This window comes from Helianthus annuus, chromosome 6 (assembly GCF_002127325.2).
Source record: "Helianthus annuus cultivar XRQ/B chromosome 6, HanXRQr2.0-SUNRISE, whole genome shotgun sequence".
NCBI lineage: Eukaryota > Viridiplantae > Streptophyta > Magnoliopsida > Asterales > Asteraceae > Helianthus > Helianthus annuus.
The window spans coordinates 58,705,311-58,730,425 of record NC_035438.2 but is presented as its reverse complement, the minus strand read 5'-3'; the positions used below and the strand labels follow the sequence as shown (position 1 = coordinate 58,730,425).

The window sequence follows — 25,115 nt, the reverse complement described above, 5'->3', positions numbered from 1 at the left end:
GGGCAGATGTATATTTATTAACGTTTATTAAGAACGGCTTGAAACGGCTTAAACCTTGTACGGAAACGACACAAGTTATGTTGAAACGGCTTAGCCTTGTACGGAAACGGCACAAGTAATGTTGAACCGGCTTAGCTTGTAAGGAAACGGCACAAGTTATGTTAAACCGGCTTAGCTTGTACGGAAACGATTCAACTTATGTTGAAACGGCTTGAAGTTTGAGCCAAATGAAACAGCTTGAGCTGTGTGGAAAGTTCTCAGCTGAGATCTTTCAACCGGCTCCAGAGAACAAGCCATCCACTTACCGGCTCAACAGACAAGCTATGTGGAAGGTTCTCGGCTAAGAACTTTCAGACGAATGATGGCGTGTGAAACGACTCAGAGCCGTTTCAGGTTTTATCGGACACGTGGCAATCAGGGGTTGGAGGGACTTGAAAGGATTTGGTTAAGTTGTTTCAACGACATGTAACAGCTCCTGAAACTGTTTCAGTTGGCTAATTTTGAAAATTTGTTTGATCTAAACAAGTATATTTTTTTTTTAAAGTAGAAGAGGGGTGGTGTACATGTGGCCTTGATTTTTTTTAGTATTTAGACGGTGTAATAGTCTTTTTACTTAAAGATTATAATAGAATATTCAACGAATATCAACTTCAAATATCAAGTGTGTTATGCGTATACAAACGATGAGAATCAAATGTATAACGTTTTAAACTTATGAACCAAAACATAACATACCATGCATAGATATATCAAATACAATATGCTTGTAATTATTTCTTTTTATTTTGAATAACCATTTATTTATTTTGCCCATTACTCAACTAGATCGGGCTCATGATTTCTTCGTCATTATAATTGCATATATAGTTAAATCTTTAATTTATTCTAATTTTGTAGGTTGGCGAAAGCATAATCATGTTTATAATAATTTAATTAGGGATCCCCTAACACCCTATAGCAACCCTATTTATTAAAAAAACAATCAATTTAGTAGCATGCGATTGCATTCTTTTTATTACTATTACATGTTATCGTTCATAATTTCTACCGTTTTCTTATCTTCTCCAACCACCATCGCCTTCGTGACAGGGTATTGGATGTAGAATGGCAGAGATGGTTGTGTCATCGGCTGATGATGGTGATCAAATTTTAATGAACGGCATCGAACGTTTTGCAACTCTTTCTTTAGTTTATGGTTTTCGTCGTTTAGGGTTTCACAACATTTTTTTAACAGCTCGTGTTCTTGTTCGATTTGCTTGAGCTTTGTCCTGTCACCATATTTTCCAAGTATCAATAAAAAATCATGAACAATATTCTTACACATGTAAACTGAACAACCAAATTTAAAGATGTGTTGACTTTCTAATAAATGTTTCATGGTAGGTAAAAATGTTTTCAAGACCAGACCGGTTGGACTGAAAACCGGACATAGGATCGGCCTGGTTAAATTTGAATTGTCTAGTTATTAGACTGAGTAGTCAGACCGAGTTTCCATTTTTCTCATTTTCACCTACAAAATATCAATTTCCGATTCATTTAGTACTTGGGCTCTGTATTTTATTTATTGAGCTCTTAATATATTATTCACTAGAATTTGCGGGGGATTCATTAGTTATATATCATGTTAGATGAAAGGCAAATGTTTCTCACATGACCACGAGCCTGTGTGTAAAACCGAGAAAAAAATAACTAAGTCGATCTCTGACACGCACGTTGCGACAGACCTATCAAACGGGGAAAAATAGACGCCCTACGACGGACATGTCAAACAGGAAAAAAAAATAGATAAAAAAACGTTGAACCCTACACGCACGTTGCGGCGTGTTAACTTGGAAATTTAGAACTACACGTTAAATGAAGAACTTATGAAAGATGAAAAGTATATAAGAGACTAAAGTTGAAAGTAAAAAAAGTGTTGAGATTAAATTGTAAAAGATGAAAAGCTTTGAGTTGAAAGTAAAAAAAAAAAATTAAATGGGTTAAATTGAAAAAGATGAAAACTTTTGAAATTAGAAGTGAAAAATCAAATTAATCAAATAGGTTAAAATAGCAAAGATTGAAACTTTAGACTTAAATTGCTAAAGATTGAAACTTTAGAGTTAAAAAAGAAATCAATTTCAGATTATGAAAACAAAAGAGATAAATAGATTTAGTTAAATTGATGTTTATTATTATTATTATTATTATTATTATTTAATAAAAGAGATAAATAAAATAATATGGGTGAGAAATTACCAGAGAATGACACGTGTCCAAAAAGGATTTTTGTTTATTAGTATAGAAAGATTTAGTACTTGGGCTCTATATTTTATTTATTGAACTCTTAATATATTATTAAAATTGTAAAATCACACGAAAACATAAGGTATTTTTATATTTTGTTTAATTTTATTATTGTTTATGACGTTATTTAGTTCTTAAATCTAGTTGGACCATCTCGTTTTCCGGTCCGGTTTAAAAAGATTGACCAAGAATGATCTCGAAAGCGCCAAAGAAATGTTTGATTTATGATTATTTGGCGAAAGTGAAAATGAAACCTTGCTCGTCTGTTTTGGAACCAAACTTCGATTTGTCGAGGAAGAAGCTTCAACTTCTTTGCTAGTTCTTGTTTTTGGCCCTGCAATCACCCATTACATTTAATAAAAATTTCATGCATCATACTGTTTCACCAAACAAAATGTATATGTTTAACGTATTACACGAAATCTAAAAGTAAATATTATAGCAAATATAAGTAGATTGATTGGAGCAAGTAATTTTATAAATAATTAATAAACTTCTATTTTAAAAAATTACAAGACAAGAGAATGCTGCTATAACGAAGATATGTCCCTCCTAACATAATTTAGTCAGTTTCTTTTTTTATAAAAATTAGTTGTATAAGATTTAGATGCATGGATGAATGCCATAATTAAGACCTTTTATTTTGTGATAAAGACTATGTGTTTTGTTGCCTTTTGCCCGTTTGGGTCGGAGGCATGTCTGTTTATTTAGCCTTTTGCCCTTTTGGGTTGGAGGTGTTTTAATGAAGAATAATTTTCAAAAAAGAATGTGTTTTGAAACTATCGTGAAACAATGTAGTAAATGAAGAAAAAGGGGAAAACAGACCGTACTGAGGGTGCTACGGATGTTGAAGCTAGCTTCAAGCAAAGTAGTTTGCTCATTTGTGAGTTTTAGCTTCTTTCTTGATCCGTCATTATTGTTGCATGTGTTGCTGGTGATACTTTTATTCGTTCTTTGTTCTTCATCATCATCATCATCATCAATAGTTTTCGAACGAAAAGAATCTTCATGCTTATCTTTCTCATCATCATGCTTATGATCATGATCATTGGCTTCAATGTTTGGATGAAGTGGCAATGAAAGATCTAACCAAAACCCCCTCTTCTTATAATTCTTTGATTGCTTCTCCTTTTGGATCACCACTCCTGTCCCAATCCCAAGACCAAGTGTTGTATTGCATCTTTCTTTTTCAATCATATTCTTGAAAGGAGGAAATATAATTCTTTAAGTTATTGAAAAGGGATGTGTTGAAGATAATATTGGAAAGATGGGTAGCTTTTGGTGGGACTAAGAGTTATGAAGATGGAAATATGGTTTATAGATCAATGCCAAACAAATCATATTAATTATGTATTAATGACTTAGGACCTTTAATTAAAGGTCAAATAAGACTAACAATAATTAATAGTATTAATATGAGAATGAGTTTAAACTTGTATTACGTTACAAAATCATTATGACCCCATGAGAGGAAACCAAAACATAATTACATATGCTTGACACCATCCTACTTTTATGAATTTTCCTTAATGAAAGTCAATGTTTAGTTGAAGAATAGTTAGACGTCATAATTGTTGTTCATTCTGGTTATAACCCACGTATAAAACTTGATTGGTATCCATAATTTTGTAATAAATGATTATTTTGAATATGTATAAGTATAAAATCTAGTTAGCAATTAAACCTAATTGACATCATGGCTCAAATGGGGTTCCCTTCCCTTTGGTGTAAATGGATTAATGGGATTCTAGAGTCGGCGAGATCCTCTATTCTTGTTAATGGGGCGCTGACTTTTGAATTCCAATGTTCTAAAGGAATTCATCAAGGGGACCCTATATCGCCTTTCCTTTTCCTCATAGTCATGGAAGCGATGTCGTGCATTTTCTATAAAGTCGGGGAAGCAGGGATCTTTAAAGGTATTCATACTCCTAATGATGGGCAGATTCTCTCTCATCTGTTATATGCCGATAATGCCTTGATCCTCTTAGAGTGGAGTAAGGACAATGCGGTATGTGTATCTCGGTTACTTAGAGGCTTTTATTTGTGTTCGGGTCTTAAGATAAATTTGAAAAAATCAAACATATATGGGATCGGTTGGGGGGGGGGGGGGAGGGTGGAGTAACTGTCATGGCTGAGTTTTTGGGTTGCAAAAGGGAGGAGGTTCCCTTAACTCACTTGGGGATTACTGTTGGAGCTAATATGAACCGTATTAATAATTAGAAACCTATTATAGATACTTTTGACTAGAGATTATCATTGTGGAAAGCTAAAACTCTTTCGATAGGGGGTAGACTTACCCTAATCAAAGCGGTTTTGAAAAGTCTCCCTGTTTGTTTGTTTTTTTTCTCTGTATAAGGCGCCTAAGGGGGTTATTGAGGCCTTGGAAGCTAAAGTGAAAAAAATTCCTTTGGGCGGGTTAAAGTTCTCTTAATAAGACATATTGGGTGGTGTGGGATCGGGTGACGTTCCCAAAAAGTGAGTTTCATCAAAGTGTTAGTGCATTTATACATGTCATTTGGCAGTATGACTTTTAAAAGTCAACTGACTTATAATAGAATTGGAAGAGAAAATATGATATAAAAATCCATAAGGTGTGATAGTCATGATGTAGAATGACTAATCTAATTATCTTTTGGATGTTATATGATAGTTTGACTCTTAACGAGCTAGGTGTGAGCTTGAAAGGGAATGGGTCAAACAGGCCAGGGCGAGGAAGCTCAAATGAACGCAAGGTAAGTAAAACTTACACCTCCTATAAGAGGATCACTATTTAAGAAATGTGAAGTAGACGGAAATAAGTAATGACTTGTTAAAGTCGAGACCCATGGTGTAGACCAAAGGGGTCAAAATTGGTAAGATTATGTTAGATCCCATTTTTGTGATCAAATAAAGAATTTTATAATTTGGACCCTTAGGTGTAAACCAAAACGAGTAAATAATAAGGTGTCAAACGAGTAAAAAATTAGTTTCTGGTATAAACACTTACTGACGTGAACCAAAATAAAAAGAGTTTTTGGTATAAACATTTGCTGACGCGAACCAAAATGTGACAAAGGAGTAAAAATGAGTTTTTGGTATAAACACTTGCTGACACGAACCAAAATGTGCCAAATGAGTAAAAATGAGTTTTTGGTGTAAATACTTGTTAACGCGAACCAAAATGTGTCAAACGAGTAAAAGTGAGTTTTTGGTGGTAAATCAACGAATTATACAAAAGAGACCCTATGGTGTAACCCATAACGGGTTAAATAAGTAAAATGACAAGTAAATCATTTGTTAGAAATATGAAAAGAAGACTCAATGGCGAAAGCCATAACGGGTCAAATGGGTTAAAATTCATGTTGAATCACATCATGGTGATAAACAATATAAAGATTGATTTGAAATGTAAAAAGAGTGGCCAAGAACGGGTCAAATGGACAACCGAGTCAAACGGGTCGAATGGTGAAGTTATCACCAGTAGAATATGATATTTAATGCTTGTTTGTTAAGTTTTCATACTTACAGGTAAGCATGTTGTTTAGGCATAAAATGTCATGGATTGTAATTAGAATCGCTAGATATTGATAACGGGTCATAGTTCTAACTCGTGCCAAATATGTGTAAAAGGTCATGGTTTCGGTAGGTAATCATGGCTCGACTAAAGAGGGATGGGTCAAATCTGGGTAATAGTTTAACCAAGTGAAGTGTATTTAGCATTTGGGGTAAAACGACCATTTGAGCCAAGGGCATGTCCATGATGCGAAAATATGACCAAATGAGTTTCAAAACACTAAATGATTGGAAACTCTTATGTTCACAATGAATTTAGATGGGATAACGGGTTAAAAGTGCCCGCTAGTTTTGTACTAAACCTTTAAAAGTTCTCCGGTTGCGGAAAGGACTAAATTGACTAAAATGCCTCCAGGTGATGAATCGGGCAAACTACCCCTAAGGGTAGATTAAAAATGAGTCCCATAATTGGGCTAATCTTTTGGTAACATAAAAGGGGGAGGAGTAGGCCTTTTGGGCTTAATGTCTCTTAACGGGTCGAACGAACATAAGCTTAAATCGGTAGACAAATATATAAAACTCAAGAATTAAAAATTTGGATAATGGGTCAGGGTTTAGTTACGTTAAGAGATGAATTCCGAACGATTTAAAAGGGGTTCGGACTGAATTGGAAGAGTTTTGGTCGAAAAATTGCAAAATTGGCTAAGGCCGGGAAAATGCCCAGCTCAAAGCAAACCTACTGTGAAAAACGGGTTGTCGCGTCGCGCGACAGTTATACTAGACCCTCGTAGCATGACGCGAGGGAGTCTGGTCAAGGCTCCGGTCAACATTCACCCTATCGCATCGCGCGACAAGGGTAACCTTTTTCCCGTCGTGTGATGCGACGACATGTTATGTTGTCAAAAAAAATGTTTTGATTATTTCGTTATGCGGGTTGGGTTAACATGTTTATCCAGTGTATTTTCTAATAATTGGAATGTTTAATGTGTTATAGGTGATATCTAATTTATGGGGACCGGACGGACGACCAAGCATGAGAAGAACCGAACACTATCAAAACGTTATCTCTTTAGAGTCAATCCTTTCGGAAAATTTGATCATGATCATACGTGGCAAAGCTTTCGAGACTAAGACCTTTGTATTGTAAAATGTAAAACAAGTGTAATAGTCCGTTATGTCGGTTCGTCTGGGTTATTAGTTATCCCAGACGTGTAAGTCTACGTTATATCTAAAATAAATTTGGGATCTATTTATCCGCATTTATTAAGATATTATTTAAAACGTGTAAGAGTGTTACAAGTCGGCCATTCAATGTGCCCTTTATGCAACATGGCGAACGAATCTGCGAACCACCTTTTTGCATCCTGTCTTCCATAATCTGGAACGGGGTGAGTAAATGGTGTGGTTTAGACCCCGTAAATGTTTCCTTAGTTCGCGACCTCTTCGAGGTTCACACCTTGGTGTCGGGTTTAAAGAAGAAATGAAGAGCGGTTCAGTCAATCACTATGGTGGCTTGCTTGATCCTATGAAAACCCGAAACAACATTATCTTCATCAACGGCAAGCTAAAAGCGGACAACATCAACGGCGAAGTAAAATTTTTTAGTTTTAGTTATTTATGGGTGAAGTGTAGGGCGAAAAGGCTAGATATAGATTGGAATAGATGGATTTCCTTTGAAGTGTAATTTCCTTTCGCGTTGTATATTTTGTCCCTTGTCTAGCTTCTTGTTAGCAGGGTTTGTTTGAATGAAATTTGGCGTTCACAATAACAATAACAATAATAATAAAGCATTTTACACAATATATAATAATAATAATAATAATAATAAAGCATTTTACACAATATTTTTATTCAGTGTTCATTATTCCTATCGAATTTGGTTTGGGCCCAAGCCCACTTATGTATCTCTAGTTCAAGATTCACTTAACTCATATGGGCTCAGTTCATACAAAATCAAGCCTTAGCTTGACCTATATGGTCACAGCTCATTAACACCTACAAACTGTTTACTAAATGTTGAAATTCAACACATCAGTTAGTAATCATCAAAAAGATTTAAAAGTTAAAGAATTAAAGCAAGGAGACCATCCTGTTCACATGAAATACATCAACAGCTACTCGTATTCGCCAAAGTTTTCGACGATCCGGTTCAAGTCGAACTAAAACCAACCATGAACAGTAGCTAACTAGCCATATCTAAGCAAACCCGATTTACACGCCTAAAGCTATCCAAACCATAAAAAAAACAACCAAAAAAACCAGTTGTAAACAAATGAATCCAAACAATTAAGGTTATTAACTCCTTTTCTCCTATGTGTACGCGTTCATTACACCGATTCATCTCCATGGTTGGCATGATCATGCATGTCTCCGTTTTCTTTGCTAAGCTTAGACTTCGGTAACGATGATTGTCTGATCGACGCTTTTAACGACTGCTGTTGCGGCCTCAAGTTCAGGTGAGTGTAAAACGACATGCCGGCTAGGGCCGTGACTGCACCACAGATGCTCGTTGATCCTGGGTTCGAACCAAACATGATGAAACCTCCGAGAAGGATGACACATGTTTTGAACTGCCCGAGAACAACATGAGTCGTTGCCGATGTTTCCCTATAAACATTAAGAAAGTATTTAGTCTATTCGATAATACCAAGTGTAAGATAACGCGTATGCAATAGTGCTACTTACCCGAGTGCTAGAGCTCCAGACCATTGAAGTAAGAAACCGAGGACAGCAGAAGCTGCGATAATTGAGGAATTGTAAAAGCTCCAGTCGAATGAAAGAACGCCAGGTGGATCAAGCGACGGCATCATCATCACTAGAAAAAACACAGTGATCGGTGTAGTCTTCCACATCAACCTGCACAAAATCAAATCATCAAATATTTGATATATTCTTGTGGAGTAATAAAATACATGGATGGTCCCTGTGGTTTACCAAAATTTTGGATTTGGTCCCTAGCTTTCCAAAAGTACAATGATGGTCCTTGTGGTTTGCACTTTGTAACGCATTTAGTCCCAAACTTTGCCAAAAGTACATGGATGGTCCCTGTGGTTTTCATTTTGTAACACATTAAGCCTTTAACTAGGACCAATTAAAACCTTTAGATTTGTTGGCTGGGGACTAATTGCTTTACAAAGTGCAAACCACAGGGACCATCCGGGTACTTTTGAAAAGCTAGGGACAAGATCCAAAATTTTGGTAAACCACAGGGACCATCCGTGCACTTTACTCTATTCTGGTGTCAAATTTGTAAAGATTTTGATGTTAAAAGTCAACTGTGTGTAATCAAATTGAGCAAACATACGCCAATGCATTCCAGCTCTCTTGTTGTTGAAGGTTTGACCACAGTATCTTATTAGTTGCACTCGGTATAATCCACGCCACTGCGATACACGCACCGAAAAAGTGGAATTGCAAGTCGGTCACTGTAGCAACCGCAACACCAACCGACACTACCGTAAGTGCGAGCACCTGAAACATTCAAGTGTTAAGGATTCGCACGTAAATATTTGATATTAATAGTTTACTAAATACATACACAAACATTTATTACTTTGACTATTGGTTTGACTTTTGTTACCTTTCGGAAAGATATTCTTTTGCGATAGAGCATGAACTCTGCTAAAACAATAGCCGGGGTTACTGCGATCTTAGCCATCTGATAAAAACCAACACTAAAAGAATACGCCTGTAGTTAGAAAGATACGCGAGTATAAACTATAAAGTCAACAAATAACAGTTTGACTTAGTTTGACTTACCTATTATACTTCAAACTAACATTAGCCAGACCGGTAGACAGAGACATAACTATACCGAGACCGAGCAACGAAGAAAATCTGGTCGACTTTGAAGATGGAGGTGGAGGAAGGAGAGATAAAGCCTTTAAGAGGCCCATTATGAACCAGCTAATAATGTAGTGGATGAAAGTGAGAAAGATCGGATAATTGAACCCGACTTTAACAAGTACCTGAAACGCGAGGGGTTATAAAAGTGTTGGCACTTAACAAGAGATATGACGATGCCGCTATCGCGTATGAAAAAGAGGAAAGTGATGTAAACTTACCAATTTGTTCATCAAAATAATACTGACGGATACAATGAAGTTGAATGTTAGAGCGAAAGTGGGCCCCAACAAGGATTGGTGCTGGCGGCGAAACTTGCTAAATAAAGAAGCGCGTAGTTCGTCCATTGCTCTTCCTGAATAAAAAAAAAGAAACTTATTAATAAATGTCTGCAATATAGTCTGCTTTTTGGGATTTGTTACTGATTTTAGGCGTTTCGGTATTGTTAACTAAAAGTCTAAAACAAAGCATTATTAATTCGGATGTTGTACACTTATAACGATACATCATTTCTGATCAATCCTTAATATTGTGTACCATTAATATTCTGCTATGTTAGTAATCAAGAATAATCAAACATTCCAATAACTTTACTCAAAACATATGTACGCATACAACGTTAAGGAAATCCAAAAGCCTACTTCCATCTGTTTGGTACTTGAATATATATGATATATCTTCCTTGTTCATAAACAAACCAAACAGTAGTCGAGTCGCCCTTCAATGTTCAACGAACCGACACGCAATCAACTTTCTCAACAAATAATCAAAACTATCACGATTACAGTAGCAAAACTCCATCAAGACTAGTAAAACAGAAGCTAACCAAGACTAGTCACCACCGATCACAAACTCAAGAAGCTAACATTCGGTTATGTTAGCAATCAAGAATAATCAAACATTCCAACAACTTTACACATATATGACCGTCTCAACGTAAAGAAAATCCAAAAGCCCACTTCCATCTGTTTGTTACTCAGATAAATATTTTCTTGTTCAAAAACAAACCGAGTTGTTTTCGTTCGAGTCACCCTTCAATGCTCAACGAACCGACACTCAAATCAACTTTGTCAACAAAAAAAAAAAAAAAGGCTCCATCAATCAGTCAAAAACCAACAAGTGAAACTTCTCCATCAATTAATCAATACCTAAAACTTCCCGTTACTCCATTAATCAATCAACACCTGCTAATTATTCAAACAATCACACTTAAAACCCTACATTAATTAATCAACATTTAAACCTAAATCCCAACATTAATCCAATAATTAACCAAAACCCCAACTCCAATCCACTCTCCCTGTTCACATCATCGACAACAAAAACATTACAAATTAAACAAAATTACCTCTTTCACCAGCATCACTATCTTTGCGCTTTAGAATTCTTCTGACGTCTTTTCTTGTGAGGAAAGTGAAGAGCGCTTTAGTACCCAGCATTGCTTAAAAAAACAAAACCCTGAATTCAAATTAAATGGGTATGAATGATTGTGTGCCAGTTTCATGTAAAAAGTGCTGCATTGCGAGTGAGCACGCAAAACCCAAATCAAGTATGGATTTTTCTTTTTATTAAAAAATAATGGAAAACGGAGATGATACAGAGGAAATCACGCTCACCCACCGACAAAATCGCTGTTGAATTTGTGAATTTGTGAGTTTGAACACAAGATATATGACCCTACTTGATGCGGATTAGTAATACCAATTGGACTTGAATACATACACATTATTTTGTAAGCATTATATGTATATTAGGTTAGTTGCCCGTATGTTACACGAGTTGAACAATCTAAACTATATAATAAATATTTCTTGTAAATGCAAACCAAAGATGGAGACGTTTATATACCGAATTGACATAAATGAGTTAATATAAAGATGATGTATGTTATTATTATAAAATTCATCAAAGAAACATGTAATCTTTGAAAATGATACAAAAATAAATATATTATATAATACTTATTATTGTATTTACGTATTACATTATACTTAATGAGAAATAAAAATTTACAATTATAATTCACACATTACCGGAAATAATTTGAATCAAAATTTTTTTTACATAATTATTAGATTTTTAGCTTGATTTTAGCGACGTATTGCAACATTTTGTTATATATATACATATATATATATATATATATATATATATATATATATATATAGGGAGGGGCTCATGTGAGAACCACTCTTATTGTGAGAACCTTGAGAACCAATGTGAACACAACCTAAAATAGCTAAAAAAACCTAACCCCCACCCCCCCCCCCCAAAAAAAAAAAAAAAAAACCTAAACCCCCCCCCCCCCAAAACAAAAACCTAACCCCCCCCAAGCTAAATGCTAAAAAAAACCTAACCCCCCCCCCCAAACCTAAACCCCCCCTCCCCCACCCCCCAAAAACCTAAACCCCCCTCCCCCAAAGTTAAAATGCTAAAAACTAAACCCCCAAAAAACCTAAAAAATAATCTAAAAAAATTTTTTTGAATTTTTTAATATTTTTTATGTTAAAATCGCTACTTTTAGAAGGCAAAATTTTTTTTTTTAAAAAAAAAAAATTTTTTTTTTGGCTTCGAAAAGTAGCGATTTTTTTATAAAAAATATTAAAAAATTCAAAAAAAATTTTTTTGTGTGATTTTTAGTTATTTTTAGGCATTTTTGGTGTGTTCACATTGGTTCTCGCGGTTCTCACAATAAGAGGTGGTTCTCGCATTATCTTCTCCCTATATATATATATATATATATATATATATATATATATATATATATAAAGATATAAAGTTAGATAGTAATAAATTATGAAAATAATATGTTGAGTAAAGTATATGGATGATCCCTGTGATTTATCAAAATTTTGAATTTAATTTCTAATTTTTCAAAAATAAACGAACACTATAGGTGGTTAGTAATAACAATCAAGTTATATATTTAGTTATAATAATATGACAAACAAATTAAGGACCTAAGTACGAACAATCAAGTTATATATTTAATTTAATAATAATAATATGACAAAACAAATATTGAACCTAACTATGTATAAATTTCTTAAAATAAACTAATAGACAATAATTAAAATCCCCATAATAAATAAATAAGATATTTGAGTGTGTTCCCTTTCCATCAAACAAATTTTAAAATTTATGGTTAGATACTTTATTAAGAAAATATGTTTCGTTTATAAATAATTATGAATTTTTTTCTAGAAGAGTTAATAATATGACAAAACAAATATTGAACCTAACTATGTATAAATTTCTTAAAATAAACTAATAGAGAATAATTAAAATCCCCATAATAAATAAATAAGATATTTGAGTGTGTTCCCTTTTCATCAAACGAATTTTAAAATTTATGGTTAGATACTTCATTAAAAAAATATGTTTCGTTAATAAATAATTATGAATTTTTTTTCTAGAAGAGATTAAATTAAAACTAAACAAAATAATAATTATCTATAAGAGATTAAACTAAATAATATTTAATAGAAGGGTTATCTATAATTAATTAGAAAAGATTAATTAAACTAAATAATAATTATCCATAAGATACATGGCCTAATATGATGACAAGTGTCCCAAAATTGGTTTCTTTTATTATATAGTACTAGCGGTAAGACCCGTGTGCAAACACGTGTGGTTTCTAAGAAAACCATGCATAACACATATAAATGATGAATATGGTTATATTTATAGACTTATAAATAGATAAGTCAGTCGGTAAATACTTAAAGTTTAAAGTATAAAAATACAAAAATATACAATTTATTAATCTTTTGTAAAGGAAATGACATTTGCATTCAAGCACGTTCGTTCTCCAAAAAACAATATTTTAAATCAACAGTCGTTTCAATCCCTTTCAACCTCCACAAAACACTATTTTAACCCAACAGTGGTTTTAAACCACTATTTAACCCAACAACAGTTTCAACAACAGTTTTCTCCACAACACTCTGCTTTAACCCAACAGTGGTTTTAAACATCTGTTTCCATCTATTTATGTTGACTGGTCAACAGATGTATCAACCACTGTTTTATTTTCAAATATCTGTCCACAACAAAACACTATTTTAACCCAACAGTGGTTTTAAACCACCGTTTTAACCCAACAACGGTTTCAACAACAATTTTCTCTAGAACACTCTGCTTTAACCCAACAGTGCTTTCAAACATCTGTTTTCATCCATCTTGTTAGTGCATTTATGTCTATCGCCTCCGTCAATCCAATTCGTAGTTAAAACAGATTTATTCTAGCCTTATATTGTAATATGTAGGAAAAGGCAAGGTGACATTTCTGTAATTAATGAGTTCTCTCATTAAGCCCCTTGGCCTATAAATAGAACCCTTAGGGTTCTCATTTAGAACTTTTTGCACATTTGGAGACTTAGAGCTTTGGAGCTAGAGAGAGAGTCTAGAGAGAGAAAGTACAAGAGGTGATTCACGGTTCATTTGTACTTTTCATATCATCAATAGAATCACAGATTTAGTACGGTTCTTGTGTTCGGTCCACGTACGTCTACGGATTCCGCACGCCACATGTGTCGATACGCAATCGTTTCGGAGTCGAAAACCGATCCTACACATCTGTTGACCAAAGTCAACAGATGTATCAACCACTGTTTTATTTTCAAACATTTGTCCACAACAAAACACTATTTTAACCTAGCAGTGGTTTTAAACCACCGTTTTAACCCAACAGCGGTTTCAACAACAGTTTTCTCCAGAACACTCTGCTTTAACCCAACAGTGGTTTCAAACATCTGTTTTCATCCATCTGTTGACCAAAGTCAACAGATGTATCAACCACCGTTTTATTTTCAAACATCTGTCCACGACAACAGAGCTTTCATCATTTAAACAAACCTTTGCCAATATTACAAGCTTTTAAACTCTCAAACCTGAACATTCACTTAATTAATTTAAATAACAAACATGCTTAATAATTTTAACACAACTAATTATTATATAAAATATAAAAGTGTCAAACAGAGATAACTATATAATAAACAAAGTTCAAAACAGCAAACAACATTCAGTAAAATACAGCATAATAATTTCTTATCAATGGGCGAAACAGTGGTCTCGATAAATAAAGCTCCTTTCGGACCATTGTAGTTGTCAACATGTTGGAGATATTTCAAAACTTGATTGCTCAGTTCAACTTCAACCATATCTCCCCAACTTCAACTTCAACCTTAAATACTTAAAGTTTAGAGTATGAAAAATACAAAAATATACAACTTATAATTCATTCTGTAAACAAAATAACATTTGCATTCAAGCATGTTCCTTCTCCAAAAAACAATATTTTAACTCAACAGTCGTTTCAATCCCCTTCAACCTCCACAAAACACTATTTTAACCCAACAGTGGTTTTAAACCACCATTTTAACCCAACAGCAGTTTCAACCACAGTTTTCACCACAACACTCTGCTTTAACCCAACAGTGGTTTCAAACATCTGTTTTCATCCATCTGTTAACCAAAGTCAACAGATGTATCAACTACTGTTTTATTTTCAAACATGTGTTCACAACAACAGACCTTTCATCATTTAAACAGACATTTGCCAATATTACAAGCTTTTAAACTCTCAAACCTAAATATTCATTTAATTAATTTAAATAATAAACATAGTTAATAATTTTAACACAACTAATTATATAAAAACTACAAGTGTCAAACAGACGTAACTATATAATAAACAAAGTTCAAAACAGCAAACAACATTCAATAAAATACAGCATAATAATTTCTAATCTATGGGCGAAACATTAGTCTCGATAAATAAAGCTCCTTTCGGACCATTGTAGTTGTCAACATGTTGGAGGTATTTCAAAACTTCGTTGTTCAGATCAACTTCAACCATATCTCCCCAAATGCTTGTTATCAGCCACTTGTTATTTTCAATTATATTAGTCCTTCGGCGCCTATCTACATAATCAACTACACGAGGATTATTGAAAGCAAACACCTTGATCCAGACTTCTTCTTCATATCTGAGCAAATCAGCAGTCAGCTCAGCAGACTTTCCAATAACAATCAAATGCAGCCTCTTTGCGATGGTCAAAAAATGCCCTTGGCAAGGATTGACTACGATACTCTCGGGAAAATGAAACATTCTGAAAGTCTCAGAAAGAACATCAAAAGCAATGATGTTCCTCTCACCTAGTGGATACCAATAATTTGAAACCATGAAATATATGGGTTTATCAGCATAAATTCCTGGAGACCATGAATAACTGCTTGAACCATAATTATTTACGCTATCGAACTTTATTGTTCTCCATGACTCACGACGTCGTGAGTAAACACGAGCAGTAGCCACGTTACGGTAACAACTGATGTGAAGCACTTTCAGATCATTGGATTGATCAAAATAAATTCCACCTGTATCAGAATTTCGATCATGAATATAATTTAAGTAGTCGTCAGACACAAACTTATAGCGCCTGGTAGTTGGATTCCAAAGGATCAGCTCACAGCAAATCCCTTCATTGCAAACTAACATCAATCTTAAATGACGATAGAATACGTAAGAAAGTAGGGTGGACATTGTTAGGAAAACTTAAGGTTTTGCTTGTCCCGACATGCAAATTACTAGCTACTATGCTGTCAATGACAATTGACGTGTCTTTAAATGAGAGTAGTTTCTTTTTTAGTGAATCTCCACTTCGGAGAGCATGGATCATCCCAAATGCATGACTTGAGAGTTCCCTATAAAACTTTTTGGAAAGACATTTCAAACAACCAATATCTTCTGCAGGGAGCCTCGTGAAAATTTCGTCAACAATAATTTGAAACATACTGTTTTCCATTTCGCAGTGAACAAATGCGTGTTTGAAAGCCAAAGAAATTGTAAAGATACTGATAAACAAAAAACTTCGAAGATGATTGAGTAAATAGATGAAAGCGGTAATGATGAAAGCAGTTTCCCAATGTAGTTTATATACCCAATGAAGGCGGTTATGACTAAATACATCGTCAAACTAACTTAGTGCGTAAAGAATATGATGCGACGATGGTTAGGCTTTTAATGCAAAACATTTCAAAACTGCATTTCCATGGGAAAAACATAAAATTAAATATCAAGAAACCCAAAGGACAAATTTTAAACCTTCAAAAAAAAAAAAACAGGTTATCATAGTTACACTTAACCTCCTCGTTTACCATAAGACACCTTTACCATAAGATAGAAGTGACGGAGTGACATGAATTAATTGCAAATTACATATCCCCAGGCATTTTGAATTTGAAATTACCGGCAATTTCAAAACATTTGCTAAGTTACACGTTTGCCAAAGGAAGGACTTTCAACCTCTACTGGCTTTAAAGGATAGATATGGGCAGAGGTTTTGAGATGAGGCAGACTTTTAGATAGATTTTAAAATATTGTTATATATATTAGGCTTTGTGATGCAGTAATGACATAAGAAAAACATTGTTGGACAGCCTCTCTGGCTGCCACATCAGCTTTTCTGTTGGGATTGAACCCTACAAAGGAACAGTTGATAAAGCCAAAACTGGATCAGATCAGTGGATTCACAATAATCAGTTGTTTGTATCAGATCTTTCCCTTTGGAAGTGATCCTAACATCTGATGACCTCAAGTACTGCCCTTTACAAACAACTGCTGATCACTAAAGACTGTTGAAGATAAAGCACTGATGCTCAATCTACTTATATGGTTCAAGTACTGCTGAAGACATAAAGCACTGCAAGCAGTAGTTTAGTTTGTTCTTTGTATTATAATTGTAATCAGTAGTTTAGTCAGCAGTGTTTGTATTGATCAGTGGTTGTAGGTTGTTAGGAGGTTAGATGTCACTTTCATGGTGACATCAGCCAAAAGATGCTCAGTGGTTTGTTCTGTACTATAAATAGAACAGTACCTTGTACTATTCTATCAGCTCTCTTCATCACCAAATCATTCTGTATGAACAATCACTGTGAGCTCAGGCTAAGGGGGAGATTATGTGCGTGCATGCATTGTGAATTGATTATTGTAACAAATACAATCATTCGATTTCAATATAAACATGTTTGCTAAAACTTAATCTCTCATTAATTGTGTGTTGAAAGTTTGTTTCATTTAATTCCGCTGCATTTAACTCTGTTTCATCTTCATTATTATCAAACAAGCACAATCAAAAGAAACTCAGATCATAACAATTGGTATCAGAGCTCAGACAGTCCAATTTGATCTAACAATCATTTTGACGTAAAAGTTCAGCTCAATTTCGTTGATACTCTCGATTGTTTGATTTTAGTTGTAAAACAGAGTAAGGTATAATCACGTACAAAGTTGATTATTCAGTCCCTGAAAAACAACCAGAATGACGTCACAATCACAGGATAACACTAATAGCGTTGGTTCTCTCTTCAAACCACCTATGTTGGTCAGATCTGAATACAACATCTGGGAGCGAAGGATGAGTCACATCTTAGCTCAATAGAATACCAGATGTTGGAAGTCGTGTGACAACCCGAACTTTCAAGGTCTTTCCTCGACACGTTACTTGTTTCACACCGGTGTCTTCATAATTCGTTTGCATTGTAATTGGGCATGTTTGGTATATGATTGATTTACTGTGTTATTATATTATTTGGTTAGTGTTGGAAACTTTTGAATTGTTTAAAGTTATAAACTAACCCCCTCAAACCTCACCCGATGAACATTGAACTTTCGTCATCATCTTTGACACGACAAAGGATATCCTTTGTCGAAGAGAGTTTCGCCGAGAGAGAGAGGGAGAGTTTCGTCGAGAAAGAGAGAGTGTTTCGCCGAGATGGGCCTTCGGCCCAAGTAAAGCCCAGCCACACTTACGTTATATTATACGTGAACCATAATTCGCGAAACCCTAGACACTCTTTTCCTCTCCCTTGCACCCGACGGCGATCACCATCCTCTCGAAGTTCTTGCTTGTCCCATCTCACATTCGGTTAGTTTGTGATAACCCGACTCGATCTATTGTTATGCTGTTTGTATGAATATCTATTATCATATTTGGATTCATTTGTTGATTGATTCAATTGTGACTGATTGTTTGAATTGAAACTCATGAGTTATGGTTATAGATACAAACCATAGGATACGAATGCATGGAACCCGTAACCGACCGGCTAAGTGTTTGTATGATAGAAATCCTTATAAATCTGTCTGTGTGATTACACGTAGAATGGTAGCAAGGATTGGCCGTATTTAGGGTTTGATATTTTATTGTTTAAACCCGATAGATTGGATCACACATGATGAGAATCTGATGTTTTGTTTTCCGTCATAATTACTGCACGGTTCGATGATTCTGTTGTTGTATAAACATTATGTTGTCAGTGTGTATAGTTATGAATGATTCAGAACTGTAAGGGACTAGAGTTGTTGTTAACCCTGACGAACAGTAAGGCAGGAAGAAGAAGGATCTCCGACAAAATACCCATCTCGACGAATGATGGGGGTTCTTCGTCGGCCTATCTATCGGCGAATAATGAGGTCCTTCGTTGGCCTGCCTATCGACGAACAATGGTATTTCGCCGTTAACCTATACCCGATGAAAGATGATCTTTCGTCAACTGTGATCTTTCGTCAGGAAGGGTTCTTCGTCGGGAACATGACAAACAGAACTGTGATTAGTACTTGTATGATAATGTGGGATTTTGTTGATGAAACCTTATCACTACCTATTAAGGATATAGATATTGACTGAGGAAAACATGGTTTGGTTGTCATGAGTAGCACACTTAACTGTTAAGTACCATTGTGAAATTAAATGTGAATTGTGGAATGGTATGAGTTGAATAACTGCTATGTTGCTGGAATGCACAATATGATTATAATTTATATGCGAACAATGTGAATAATCATACCGAGCAAATCAAGGTGAGTTCACTTCTCTCAAAACAAGCATGCGTCCGGTTGGGAACAACCAAACTGACAAAACTTGTAAACAGATTTTCGTAAACCCATATCCTTGTAGGGGATATGAGGCGGTTTTCAAATACTCACATCCTTGTAGGGGATGTGAGGCGGATTTCACATACGCGTATCCTTGTAGGGGATATGCAACGGTTTTCAGTAAACGGTAATGTTCGATAATACACTCACTCTCTATCACTTAAGTCCCATCATACTACCGGGTTAGTTGCTTGTAGGGCAACGGGGTTATTAGTTGATAGCGCTATTAGGTTTGGCACCCCCACGACGTACCTGGATAGGACGGGCGTGAACTAATAACTTTAAATCATGACCAATGTTTGATAGAGCATTGGAGAAGGGAAAAAAGGCCCGTCTGCGGTATCGAGTTATTATCAACTTAACATATCATAAGTCATTACTTGGTATTAAACGGTTAAAACAAACCGTGAACTCACCAGCGTGTCTGATACACTTTTTCTGCATGCTTGCAGGTCCTTAGGTTCTTGGATTGGAACTTGCTATCTGGGAGTGCTGGAGTGGTCATGGGTCGCAACTCTTGGATATTTATTCTTGGTTTAGCACATTGTTTTGAAACACTTAAACGATGAATAATCTTATGCTTCCGCTGAATGTTTACTTTGGTTTTAACGTGTGATTTGAAACTATATTATGAATGAATGGAATGTTTTATTTAAATACTCATTATAAGTTCAATGTGATTAGTGGCTGGATCCTGGTACGTCACACACCTCGCGAGGTTTCCGCATGAGGTATTTTGGGGGTGTGACAAGTCGGTTATCTTTGGACCACATGTTCCAATGGTGCCGAGTGCTGAGGATCTAAAAGTCATGGTTCCTAAGAAAGTTGAGAACTATACTGACCAAGATTTTCAAAAAAATGAACTGGATGCCAAGGCTTTTAGCATCGTTGCATCTGCACTACCACATGAGATCTATGTTGGGCTGTTACATTGTAACAGTGCCAAGGAATTGTGGGATGCACTTAAGGAACAGTTTGGGGGGACTGAAGAAGTAATTGAAAATAAAAAGGAAATTTTAAACCAACAGTATGAAACCTTTTGTCACATTAAGGGTGAATCATTAACACAACAGTTTGAGCGAGTTAGCTGTCTTATGAGTGAACTGAAACTTGTTAAGGTTGAATTTCCTAATGCAACACACAATAGTAGGTTTCTATGATCACTTCCTGAAAAGTGGGACACAATTGCTTTTGTAACTAGGAATTCTGTTGGGTTCAAAGATCTGACCCTAACCCAGCTTCATGGTAGACACCTGACCTATGAAAGGGAGTTGAACCAGAAAAAGAAGCTACAAGAGTCTGGGAAGGTTGCAGATGACTATTCATTTGGCACCACAGCTCTTTTGGGTCAGGAAAAATCTGGTAGTAGTAAGGATCAGGGTTATGACCATTACATTGACATAACATCTGGTGGAGCTTTTAACAACTCTGATTCTTACTCATCCAATTATGCTTTTACAGCTAATGGAGAAAACCAGAATTCTGACAATCTGTGCTTTGAACTCAATGATCTCCAGCATTTTGATCTAACTGATTTAGAGGAAATGGACATATTACACCAACTTGCGCTGCTGAGTGTTAGAACCAGCAAGTTTTACAAAAGAACAGGGAGAAAATTTCCAGGGTTGCATGGGAATTTAAAAGTAGGGTTGGATATTTCAATAATTAAATGCTACAAGTGCAATAGGTTAGGTCATTTTGCTAGAGAGTGTAGGAGTCAAAATAGTGGACCAATCATCACACCCTAGCCCTAGACCATAAAATAACCAAAACACTGTCCAGTATTCCCAATAAGCCCCTGCTGCCCATGTAAACACTGCTCATTATGCACACCCTGCAACCCCTGTTCCTGTGCATTATGTCCAAACCACTGTTCCTCAAATTCAGTATGTCCAAGCCCCAGCTCCACAGGTTCAGGTGCAACAAGTTGCACCTCAACAAGCTACACCAGCAGTGGTTCAACCAGATCAGCAAAGCTTTTTCACCCAAGGCTTTGTTGACTGGAGTAGCTTACTTGATGAGCTAGGTGATGAAAATTTTGCACAATAAGCTAAAAGTGATGCTTCTAGTGATGATTTCTGTTTTGTAGCATTGGAGTCTATACCCGAAGGGCTGGAAACTGAAGAAGGACAGTCAAATGAAGAAACAGTGGATACAATTGCTGAAGCAGTGGTTACTGCTATTGCTGGTGAAATATTGTTGGGAGAAAATTCAGAACCCCTGCCCTAGTCTGTTGATGTAGAGGAGAAGAAACAAGGTGAAAAGGAAGAGGAAGAGCCAAAAGAAAGTGAATATGTCTGTGATTGTGCCATGATGGCTGCAACTAAGGTATCACCCCAGGTTCTTAAAAACCTTTGTTCAGACAAATGAATCATAGCATTTGCAAACATTAAGGAGGTGAATGAAAACCTTAGAGATAGACCGTTAAATAATAAAGTACAATTTGAAAAATCTTTAAAAGAATTGAAAAACAAATTATCAGAAAAAGATAATGAAATTTGCAGCCTCAAACAAGAGCATAGCATAACCAAGGACCAACTTCAGACTATGATAGAAAAATATCAAGTCTGTAAAAAGGAGTTGGAATCCACCTAAATCACTTGTGAAAAATGGGTGGAATCCTGCAAAGATTATGAGATTATGCTTGAAAAACAGCTTGAAAGCAATGTAAAATTTGGCATAGGGTTCAGGAAAAATGACCAAGTTGAAAACACTGCTGCAAATCAAACTGGTTCTGTTGAAATCATACCCACCAACAAGGATGGTCAAGAAGTTAAAATAACTGATAAACTTGGCAACAAAAATCACTCTGGAAAGATCTGTGGGTTCCTCAACTTTTGAGGAGATTGAGAAATACCAATTCAAACCCACATGGTCTGATGAGTGTGACATCCTTGAAAATTTTAAACCCATGGACTTCACAACTGTGGATGGTGTCAAAGCTCCTAAGGCCAAGGTAATTCCTCTTAAGGACATCCCAACAGTGGTTCAAAACTCTGTTGCAAAGGAGTCTGAAAAGAAGAAAAGAAAAGAAAAGATTAAAAACTTGTTTTGTGATTTCTGTGAAAAGAAAAATCATTTGACCAAAGATTGTTTTCATTTAAAAGCTTATGACCTTAACAAAACAAGTACCATTGTGCCTTTAAAGAGCTGCACCATCTGTGGTAAATCAAACCATTCTACTCAGCAGTGTGTGTACCTGAAATCCTTTGAGGTCAAAAAGGAAGAGTACATTTCAAAAACACCAATGAGTTCATCAAAACCACAAGTCAAGAAACAACCACTATTTGTGCCAGTTCAAACAGCTGTTACAAAACAGCTGAACCAAACCTCTGTTAAAAGAGAAGTTCAGGTGACTGATGCACCCCCTGCTAACCAATACCAAAGAGGTAAAGGTCAACCACCATACCCAAGGGTCCCACACGTTTATGAGGTTTACAAAAAGCCTTCTAAACCAAGATTGAACAGGAATCCCTTTGGTTATCAACAGTTAATGGGAAATGACCCCCAGTAGTGGTTAGAGAAAAATGTTTCAAAAACTGTCCAAACCCCTGAGCTAACCACTGTCCATCCACCTGAACTTAACACAGACACTGTTGAGACCCCGTCCAAAGCCTTATTGGCTTTGGAGACCCTCCTGAACTAACCTTTTACTTGTTGTGCAGGGAGCTTCTGCATGCTTAGATAGTCTTTGGTATGTAGATAGTGGAGGCTCCAGGCACATGTCTGGATGTAGAGCCCTACTCAAGGAATTCAAAACTCATGGAGGGGGTGATATATCTTTTGTCAATAATTGTAAAGGGAAGGTGATGGGTTCTGGTACAGTACAGTCTGGAAATGTTAGGTTTGAAAATGTCAATTTGATAGGCAATCTAAAATTCAACCTCTTTAGTGTTTCACAAATGAGTGACAAACGGTATGGGTCATTCTTTACTCAGGAGTGTTGTAGGATTGTTGGACCAGAAATGGTTAAAAAGATTAAAGAAATAATAAAAAATGGAAAAACCCAACTTGTTGCTCAGAGGAGTGGCAATGTTTATGTAGTTGATCTGTCAAAAGAGAGCCCCAGGACTGATGCCTGTCTGTTCTCAGCTGCCTCTAACAAAGAGACAGAACTATGGCACAGAAGATTAGGGCACACAAATCTCAAGACAATCACTGCTTTATCAAAACAGGGTCTTGTAAGAGGTCTTCCTCAAAAACTATTCACCTGTCCTGAGCATTGTGTTTCCTGTTTAAAAGGAAAACAACATAAAAGCTCATATAAGTCCATTGAAGAGTCCAAAACAACCAAGTGCTTGCAAATGCTGCACATGGATCTGTTTGGCCCAATAAAAGTCATGAATCTAAAAAAGAAAAGATATTGTTTGGTTATTGTAGATGAGTTTTCTAGGTTTACATGGACTTAATTCTTACATTCTAAAGATGAGACTGTAGGCATTCTGCAAGACTTTGTCAAATAGGTTGAAAAGCAGTTTAACTTGCCAGTAAAAATCTTTAGGAGTGACAATGGCACAGAATTCAAAAATAGGGAGTTGGATGAGTTTTGTGTGTCAAAAGGAATTGTAAGGCAGTACAGCATTCCAAGGACACCAGAACAAAATGGAGTTGTTGAAAGAAAGAATAGAACACTGATAGAGGCTGCCAGAACCATGCTTGCTGATTCAGGTTTGCCATTAAATTTCTGGGCAGAGGCAGTAAACACTGCTTGCTATGTGCAGAACAGAGTTTTGATCAACTCCAGGCATCAGAAGACTGCCTATGAAATTCTGTATAAAATCAAACCACTGATCTCATACTTCAAAGTATTTGGCTGCCCATGCTTTATTTTAAACCTAAATGACTCAGTTTCAAAATTTGCAGCCAAAATAGATTGTGGTTATCATTTGGGATACTCAACCACTGCTAAGGCCTACAAAGTGTTTAACACAAGGACCAAAACAGTGGAAGAGACTTTGAATGTGAAGTTCAATGAACTTTCTTCAATGAAAATCCCTGCAAATCCTGCAGAGTTATTTGATCTTTATAAATTTACCTTTGAAAATGTTTCTGTCAAGACTAACAGTGCAGGTCCATCTCAAACTCCTCCATCAGACTATGGCTATGAAGTGATCATTCCACAACAAAAGTTCACCTCCATGGCCAGAGCAGCAGATGGTCAAAACAGCTGTCAAAGCTCATCCACTGCTACATCAAAAGTTGTTGACCAAAGTAGCCCTAAAACCCCTGCCTCCACATCATCAAACACTGTTGATAAAAATCTTCAAACAGTGGATAAAATTCAACATGTTTCCACACCACTTCCTCCTATTCCTCCACTTCCATTTCAAGACACTGTTGGATCATCAAAGTCACCAACAGTTGTTAGCTCAGATAATTCACATCTGCGACCCTCACCCTTAAATGTCATTGTTCCATACAAAGGAGATTTAATCTTCTTGAAGTCTCATCCACCTGACCAAATCATTGGCAACATCAGTAAAGGGGTGCTCACAAGAAGTCAATCCTAAAACATCTGTCTTTTTGCTAGCTTTCTATCTCTCCATCAACC

General features: G+C 35.8%; 2 protein-coding genes across 3 annotated transcripts; both read right to left on the bottom strand.

The window, feature by feature from the left end:
- Nucleotides 1-909: 909 nt before the first annotated feature.
- On the bottom strand, nt 910-3,480 carry LOC110864020 (homeobox-leucine zipper protein HOX19-like). The gene is made up of 3 exons (XM_022113177.2): nt 3,109-3,480; nt 2,538-2,617; nt 910-1,268 (listed from the first exon to the last, which is right to left on the bottom strand). Exons 1-3 carry the CDS (start codon nt 3,478-3,480, stop codon nt 1,022-1,024), a joined length of 699 nt encoding a protein of 232 aa, XP_021968869.1. The 3' UTR covers nt 910-1,021.
- A 4,345-nt stretch (nt 3,481-7,825) lies between these two features.
- Nucleotides 7,826-11,321, bottom strand: LOC110865541 (nucleotide-sugar uncharacterized transporter 1). Of its 2 annotated transcripts, none has more exons than XM_022114817.2 (8): nt 11,239-11,321; nt 10,967-11,076; nt 9,840-9,973; nt 9,535-9,743; nt 9,356-9,449; nt 9,080-9,246; nt 8,461-8,631; nt 7,826-8,382 (listed from the first exon to the last, which is right to left on the bottom strand). In XM_022114817.2, exons 2-8 carry the CDS (start codon nt 11,055-11,057, stop codon nt 8,103-8,105), a joined length of 1,146 nt encoding a protein of 381 aa, XP_021970509.1. In that variant the 5' UTR covers nt 11,058-11,076; nt 11,239-11,321; the 3' UTR covers nt 7,826-8,102. The 2 variants fall into 2 exon arrangements, with proteins under 2 accessions (XP_021970509.1, XP_021970511.1); XM_022114819.2 differs by having other exon boundaries at nt 11,235-11,259.
- Between the last annotated feature and the right edge of the window lie 13,794 nt (nt 11,322-25,115).